Below are 8,658 nucleotides of genomic sequence, written 5' to 3' on the forward strand. Positions count from 1 at the left end.
CTTCTGTGCTTGAACTCAGGAAAAAGACCATTAAACACAAGTATTTCAGGCTTAGTTTAAAATTCTCATTTGAAATAAGGAGCTATAGGCTAGGAATTCCCTGCACACTGCTTAGCTGTGATTTCAGGGCATGATTAATTTCTCGGTGCAAATCACCAGGCAGACACCCGCAGGGGTTCGTTACTTGTGCTTGTAGCAGAAGATTGAAACAGAGAAGTGCTCATTCATAGATGAGATCATAATTTTACTGTTGAGATACACCTATAACATTTTCTCCATATCAAGAGCTACCATTCAGATTTATATGCAGTTTTCTGTCATGTTTCTTTCAGATGCTGAAGTCTGAGTATCAGGATCCCTAGAAAACTGCCATACGCAACCAGAAAGTAAATTTGCAATGGAGAAAAATGCATTGAAAACAATGCTTTTTCACAAAACTTCATTGGCAGAGCTTTGCCTTGCTCTCCTTCACATTGCTGCTAACCTCTCAGCAGCAGCCACAGGAACCGAGACAAGTGAAGCATTTGCAGCCGGTTATCTGATTATAACCTTGACTGTGACATACATCATCATTACCGCTCCGTAAGGCAGGAGGGACCCGCAAACGCCGCGCGCCCGGGCCCTTCAAGCAGCTAGAGGGGGACGGCCATACCGTCCCTCGGCTCTGCCCTTTGGGATTTTCCCTTCCGCCCTTTCCGGGGTGCCACCCGTCCTCCCTCCCTCTGCTCCAGTCCCCGGGGCCCCACGGTCCAGCCCGGCCAGCTCTGCTGAGGGCGCACCGCCCCGCGCCGCCGCCAGGTGGCGCCGTGCGCCCGCTCTTAGTGCGGAGCCGCGGGCGGGGCCGGGCGCGGGTCGGGCAGCGGGTCCCGGTGCGGGCAGCGGGTCGGAGTGCGGGTCCCGGGCCAGAAAAGAAACGTTTTACTGAAGGGGAGCCGCCACCGAGCGTAGGGCGCCGAGGTGCGGTTGTGTGGGCGCGGGAACGGGGCTTTTCGGAGTGCGCTGCGCAACCTTATGGCCTGGAGTGCCCCTAACAACGTGTCCTTTTAAATTATTGTTGGTTTTATTATCATCATTATTAAAGTCTATGGATTCCAAATAGCTTCCACTTCACGATGCTGGACGTTTCGTCTGCAGCGCTTGCCCGTAAGCACTAACGTGTCGGTGGCATGCTTGTACTGGGGTGTTTCAGCCCGACGGGCTCAAGCGGGAATACGGGGGGACAAGAGGATTCAGCTTTTCCCAGCTGCCAGTGACATGCTGCAGCGGAGCGCCCCGGAGAGACCGTCCCCCGGAGTCCCGTGCCTCTCTGTGGCTGCACGCGGTGTGCCGAACTGCGGGGCGGGGGCACGGATCCAGGTCGCGGGGTGCCCGGCCAGGGCAGGGGCTGGGGTGCCGGAGCGTGGGGATGCCGGCGCCACGCTCAGCTCCCCTCCCGGTGTCTAAATCCCTGCCGGCTGCAAGCGTGTGTGTGTGTGAAAAAGGGAGGAGGGAGGAAGTGGGGTGGCGGTGGTAGCGGCTGGCAGGCGGGGGCGGGGGGGGGATTATTGGCAATGGGCGGGAGAGAAAGAGACGACTCCTGTTTCCTTTTCTTTCTGCCAGCGCAATCTCGGCTCATTTTCGCTAAGCAATACAAGTTCACGGACGAGCTACCCAGCCAGCCCTCCTCTCCCGTCATGGACCTCCCAGGTAAAAAGGCCGTTCCCCTCCCCGCCGGCTGTTCCTTTTTGCAACATACGATTTTAAATTATAGCAATAACAAGATGAGAGGTTAAGGCAGAGGGAAAGAAGCCTCGGGGCAAGTGTAGCGGGGAATTCCCAGTAGCGAGATCTCAGGATGTTCTAGTGAGCGGGCAAAACTGAGATGTAACTTCCCAGAGAGAGGCCGGTTGAGATTTTGCCTCCTGCGATGTGTGTGCATGCCGGGGTGGGAGCCGGGGGATGTCTGAGCCGTCGCTTCCTTCCCGAGAGTTTAGGCAGCTGCCGGCATCTGCGGCAGAGAGGGTAGCCTGCCCTGAGGGACAAAGGGTTAGAAAGTACCACGCGGTGCCCGGGCGCAGCAGCCTCCCCTGGGCTAAGAGGAGGGCGGTGGCAGCCGCTCCCAGAGCTCGGCCGGGGCATCGCCGCAGCGGGGACCCGGGTTCCGGGTCCTAGGGATAGCGGGACAGCTCCAGTGAGGGGAAGAGGGGGCATTAACGATAACCATCATGATAAAATCGCCTTCAGTAGTGGCTGGGATGTAAGGAGACCGATATAAACCCGGCTCGCAGATGTCTTAAAAAGTGGGGCTGTGGAAGATAGCCGGGTTTTGGAGACCCCGTCGACTATGGGGGTGGAAAGAGACTGACCGAGGCGCCCACAGGGTGCTCGACCGTGGGTTCAGGGACAAAATCTGCCGCGCTGCCCCCTCCTCCCGCCTCAGTACGGCTATACTTGAAGAGGGTGTTTCCCGAGTTATCAAGTACGGCTGCGGTTGCAGGACCCCCCGCTGCTGAGGGACGAGAGAAAGCAGACGCGAGGAAACGCCGAGCACCGAGGTCTCTCCCAGACCTGTTGTGCTGGCTGAGGAGCCCGGGGCGGGCAGAGGGGACCCCGTGCCAGCGGGGTGCTGCCGGGCGGCGTGGTGCCCGGTTCCTCCCTGCCCGCTCGCTCAGCTTCACCGCCGCCTTTGCCCTTGGCAGGCTGCTGCGCGCCGCCCGCCCTCTGAGGAGGCTCCTTCGCCCTTCGCGGACAAGGAGGAGGAGGCGGAGGAGGAGAAGGGGAGGAAGGCGCGGCCCCAGCCGCCGCTGCCCAGCCGGCGTCCCGCAGAGCTCTGGCCGCAGGGCGCCGAGGCGGCAGCAGGCGCGCAGCCCCCTCCGCCTCCCCGCGCGCGTCCGCCGGCGGCGGCGCGGGGCGCCCGCATGGCGGCGGCGAGCAGGAGCGGCGGCGGTCCGGCGCTGGGCATGGGGCGGTGGCGGCGGGGGGCGCTGCCGGAGCCGGCGGGCGGCTGCTGCTGCTGCCTGGCGGCGGCGCTGCCGCTGCTGCTGCTGCTACTGCCCGCCGGGTGTCCGGTGCGGGCGCAGAACGACACGGAACCCATCGTCCTGGAAGGGAAGTGCCTGGTGGTGTGCGACTCCAGCCCCTCGGCCGACGGCGCCATCACATCCTCCCTGGGGATCTCGGTGCGCTCGGGCAGCGCCAAGGTAGCCTTCTCGGCCACCCGCAGCACCAACCACGAGCCCTCCGAGATGAGCAACCGCACCATGACCATCTACTTCGACCAGGTCAGCCGCTGCCTGCTTTGCCTTTGCTGCCACCCACCCCCGCGCCGGCCGGCCCTTCGCCACCTGGCGCGGGCATCCCCGCCCCTAGTCCCCCGTGACTACAAGCTTGTTTTCGTTCTTGGTCCCCTTCCATGTTTTAATCCTGACACACTCGCTCAAGAGCAACTTTACAGCTGAACTTCCAAGAAAGTGTTGGGGAAGTTCTTTCAGCTGGCTACAGGGCTTTCCTGGAGTGGGGGTGGGGGTGGGAAGCGGGTCCCATAGATGATACGAAGGGGGCTTTAACCTGTGAACTTGTGCCTCGGACGCTCGCGGGAACGCCTTGCAGCCGAGGATTGCCCTGGTCAGTCAGGGGGGACCCGAGGAGAAGAGTGCATATGTCCGCTTCTGTGCCCCATCGGAAATGCTCGTTTTCAGGGCAGGGGGAGGACAAAGATTTACGGATGGGGAGTCGCCGGATTTGCAGTTTTCGAGCTCATTTGGCAATGTTACAGCATCTCTTAGCGGGAGGGAGGGCTGAGGAAGAAGAGAGTGTTTCCCGCGTTATTAAACGAGACGAGCAATGTCCCCGGTGGGTTATAACGGAGAGGTGTTACCCTGCACGGCATACACCGGGCAGAGCAGCGGACAGCCACAGCCCACTGTGGTCATCCTGCCCCATCCCCACTGCACTGCTTGCTTCCCGGAGCCCCGTCCCCGTCCTTCCGCTTGATTTTTGCGATTAAATTTACTTTATTTTTTTCTACTTTCTCTCACTCCTGGAGAAGGAGTTCGCCCAAATTAGCACACACAAACTGTTTTCTCTGGTTTGTTTTCATCTTTCTGTCTGTCATTCTTCTGTCTGCATGTCCCTCCTAGTGAATTTGCACAGCTATTCCTCAAGTACAAGATCTCATAAAGTCAGATCACTAGAGGAAAAAAAAAAAAAAGAGCTTGCTTCATGTATAACGTGTTTTAGATGCTTTATCCTGCAATGCTTAGTACTCAGGAGTTTGAAGGCATTCCTCCCGTGGTGGTCCCACAACAAAGGATTTTTATTTTTTCTTTCTTGGAAACAATAGGGTTTGACTATTTGTGAAGAAAGGATCAGGATTTGGGGAGTTTTGTTTGTGATTTTTTTTTTCCTCGTGCTTTGTATTTTTCTTAATTGAAACAGAGGTTGTAGCCTGCAAAGCTGAGTGGGATAGGCAAAGTGGAGCAGCCGTTTCGGGCTCACTCACTTGCCACACAGGATTCTCATGGGCCCATGGGTTTTCACTCCTCATTACCCGTGCATTTTGAGCCAAATCAGGCTGCCCATCACCGGAGCCTGGAAAGGAAGCTAGTGGATGAGCTTGAGCTGGATCCCCGTCACATTGCTGGTCTCTGCACCACCAGCCCCTGTGGGGACAGAATGCGGCTGCTGCTTCTAAGTCGGGCTTTACACGTCTGCCAGAGGTCTCCACTCTTTCTTTTTTTTTCTTTATTTCAAAAGTCATTCAAATAAATGACAAATTCAGATTGTTGTTGAGGATGAGGAGCAGGGCCACCCCAGCCACTTGAGGAGGGTGCGGGCCAGGCAGCACAGCTCTCCAGAGGGAGAGAGAGGCATGAGCTGGCAGATGTTGCTGTTGCTGAGCATCCTGTCTTTTCCTTTGCCCCTCTTTGCAGCATGATTTTAGTTCCATATCCTGTTAAACTCAAGAGCAGGTAGTTCTAGGTTCGGTAGTGCTAGCTAAAACCACACACATTTGCATTAGGATTGGATGAGTTTCAGGGGTTTTTTTTCCTCACTTCTTTCCCCTCCCTCCTTTCGTTCCTTCTACTTCCCCCCCATCTGCTTCTGCCACCTTTGCTTTATTGACAGTCCAGTGTGGACATTTTCACTTCATCTAACAGGCTTTGGAAATCATTTTTGCATTACTAAATCGTTTTATGAACTGTGATGCTTTTTAAATGCCTCTGTAACTTGGCTGCTTTCCCTTGCAGTGCACTTTTAGTTGTGCTGCAAATGCCATTTTGGCTAGGGTTTATATCGGTTGAGGAGCTCATGTCAGATTTTCATTGACACTTTTCTAAGGTGGGGTCTGATTTATCTTTTTCTCTCTTTCTCTCTCTCCTGTTTTATTTTCTTTTAAATTTTGTTTTGTTTGTTTGTTTACTTTCCAGGTATTAGTTAATATTGGCAACCATTTTGATCTTGCTTCCAGTATATTTGTAGCACCAAGAAAAGGGATATATAGTTTCAGTTTCCACGTGGTCAAGGTCTATAACAGACAAACCATCCAGGTGGGTTGATCTAAGGAAGATGCTATCTTTCCTTTTTTTTTTTTTTTTTTTTTTTCCCCCCCCAAACACTCATTTCTAGATCCTAAGGTGCATTTACAAGAGCAGCAAGTGAAGAATGAGACTGTAGGTTATCTTAATTAAAATACGTCTCTATGCATGACAGAAATCACAGATTGCCTTAGCTTAATTCAACCCTGTTTCTAACCTGCACAAAAGTATAGTGATGTGTACAAGGCAAAAAAGTCATTGAAAGTATTGAGAAAATTCAAATTCTCTCTCTTTGCAATTTTTAGGTAAGTTTAATGCAAAACGGCTACCCAGTGATTTCAGCTTTTGCAGGGGATCAGGATGTCACGAGAGAAGCAGCCAGCAATGGGGTCTTGCTCCACATGGAAAGAGAAGACAAAGTGCATCTCAAACTGGAAAGGGGCAACCTCATGGGAGGGTGGAAATATTCAACCTTTTCTGGCTTCTTAGTATTTCCACTATAAAAGAAGGCCAAATAGGAGACAAATCCATGAGCCCGAGCACGGATTCAATCGTTAACAACATCCTGAACTTGGCAGCACATGACAATATTTCCAGTCACTCCGTCAGACTGTCACGGTAGAAGAATGATAACCTTCTAAACTCCAATATTTGCTTTGAGTATTGACAATTCCTCGGGAACCTGCGCCTCTAATTAGTTTTAGACGACAGTGATCTTTAGGAGAAATGAAATTATCGACCTGAGCAATTTGTACCTGTGATTGTAAAGTCAATTTTGGATTTTATTGTTGGGATCATTGACTTTCTGCCCTTTTTTTTTTTTTTCCTCTTTCATTTTTTTCCCTCTTTTTCTTTCTCTTCTTGTTGTCCCAATGAGACAAATAACTTGGACCACAAATCGCTTTGTCAAAGGCTCGCTCCAGAGCCAGAAGAATGAAGTGTTCAGCCCAATGAGGTGTTCTTCCCATCCTTTATTTCTTTGTGTTGTATAGCCTTAAGGAAAAAAAAAAAAAAAAAAAAAAAGAAAAAAAAAGAAAAGAAAAAAAAGAATGGCTTCAGTCTAAGTCCTGTATTTTTCTGGGGAGGGGGATTCTGGACATTACTGTGTCAAAAAGTGCTTTATCCGGTGAAGCAAAATTTGCACGATTGGAACCTTATTTGTTTTGTGTTGTTCGTGTTTTTTCATCGGCTTTTTCTTTTTCCTGATTTTTGTTTGTGTGTGCTAAAAATGTAAGCTAGATTGATCAATAAGACAAAACAAAGCACATATATACCCTGTAGCTCTAAGTAAAGCTAACCAGTGAACAATTTTATCTGCACTTTCCAGCTGATCTTTATAGACCTATTTAGAGAGAGAGAAAGAGAGAGAAAGAGCGAGAGAGCTACATGATCCTTCAGTTACAATCTGGAAACCGGTAAAAGAACTGACATTTCTGAATTGTCCTGACATTTCTAGAAGGAACAATGGAGGCTTTGAATATCTTCTCTGACCATATCCTAAAATATATCCTTTCTTTGCATTATCGAGTGTGTTTTGGGTGCTTTTATCTGATATTTACTTCATGTATTTGTCCACTAATGTTTGAGTACACATTGTGGGAGCACGGAGAGGTAGCAGAGCAAACTCTTCTAAATTAAATAAAACCACCTCGACTTGACATAGCTGTGGCAAGTATCAGTGGAGTTGCCACTAGCATCTTTGGCAGCCTTTGGGAGAGGGGCCTCAGAGGATCAGAAAATGCACCAGAAGTTGCGTGGGTGCTGTGCATTTATTAGCAGTGTGTGCTCTTCCCAGTACAAATGACCTCAGAGTTCTGGGGGTGGACTAACATCGATATTGGAGGTTAGGAAAAGTTATTACCCCAATCTACAAGAGGTAAAATATCAGGCCAACATGAATTTCATATTTTTGCCTCATTCTCAATAAGCAGATCTTGTTTCTTCAGGCTTTTTTTTTTTTTTTTTTTATGAAGGTTATGAAGTGTCCTGAGGAAAATCTTGCTTAAGGAGATCCAGGAGGAATGTTTATATTATTTTATATGATTTTTATCTTAATTTATATAATTTGGAATATTTTATCTTGCTATTAAATTCCACAACAGTGGATGTGTATAAGACTTTATTTTTGTCAAATTTAGTCCTCTGCCACAAACAAATATAATGCAAAGGTATTTGCAGCAAAATGGTGGTAGCTATGTTGTATTTTAAAATTATGGTGGACATGTCATTTTCATTGTAAGTTTATCATTAAAGGGACAAAGTCAATTAAAATCATATATTCTTAAAAAAAAATCTGTGTTGCTTATGATACCTCAGATGACTAAAACATAAGCCTACTTAATATTTAATGTTTTTTCAACATTGATGCTGTTTGTTTGTTTTAGCGTTTCACTTTGCCAATTACTGAATGAATGGGTTTCAGCTTTGCTTTTTAATGAGTTGCATTTTCTAGACCCCTTGTGCATTGGCGTGACTGCAATGTTTCCAGTTGCAAAATATCACAGGGCTATGTTTAAATACATTAAATGAAAGCTGAGTCAGCAGCAAAATTTTTCTATTGAAATATAAAAATAGTTATGAAAACAGTTGTCTTAATGGTAGGTGTAGTAAAACTACTTATAAATCTAAGTTTTTGTGTTTAAAACTTGATCGTATTTGTCAAACAGACACCAAGGTGGGTTCAAGGTCCCAAGTTTTCAGTTTCCATTATGTTTCCTCAGTCTCTTGTTGAAATTCTGCCTACCATAATCACTTAGAGTTGTCCCATTTATCTCAGTTCATCTGGCTTGAATAAGGCAATGACATCTTAGTTCTGCTCTCTCCTAAGCCAAATGAGGCCAATGATAAGATTTTCCTAGAACATATTCTCAGAAGTCTCTTAAGCCACTGAAGTTGCAGAATCTGAGTATCCCACTTCATGTATTCAAGTTCAGTAATTTTGACCATGCTAATTTTATAAAGTTAAATATGTATATGTGATAACCCATCTTCTTCTGAATTTAGAGAAGGTCTCTAATATATTGCTTCTCTCCCTCTTGTACTCATGTGTCCTTCATGCTAAACTATAGAGTCAGTACTGTTATATAAATAGTTAAATTAAATGGAAAATGGGCCGTAAATTCTCTACACTAAAATTACAAGC

At 48.6% G+C, this 8,658-nt stretch overlaps 1 protein-coding gene across 4 annotated transcripts; it reads left to right on the forward strand.

Annotated features, from left to right (window-relative positions):
• Positions 1-863: 863 nt before the first annotated feature.
• Positions 864-6,566, forward strand: CBLN2 (cerebellin 2 precursor). Of its 4 annotated transcripts, none has more exons than XM_065053032.1 (5): positions 864-1,143; positions 1,600-1,686; positions 3,088-3,260; positions 5,409-5,528; positions 5,822-6,566. In XM_065053032.1, exons 1-5 carry the CDS (start codon positions 1,113-1,115, stop codon positions 6,017-6,019), a joined length of 609 nt encoding a protein of 202 aa, XP_064909104.1. In that variant the 5' UTR covers positions 864-1,112; the 3' UTR covers positions 6,020-6,566. The 4 variants fall into 4 exon arrangements, with proteins under 4 accessions (XP_064909104.1, XP_064909101.1, XP_064909103.1 ...); XM_065053029.1 differs by having other exon boundaries at positions 868-1,143; positions 2,679-3,260; XM_065053031.1 differs by lacking the exon at positions 864-1,143 and having other exon boundaries at positions 1,536-1,686.
• The last annotated feature ends 2,092 nt before the right edge of the window (positions 6,567-8,658 follow it).

Source organism: Columba livia, chromosome 2, assembly GCF_036013475.1.
Source record: "Columba livia isolate bColLiv1 breed racing homer chromosome 2, bColLiv1.pat.W.v2, whole genome shotgun sequence".
Lineage (NCBI taxonomy): Eukaryota > Metazoa > Chordata > Aves > Columbiformes > Columbidae > Columba > Columba livia.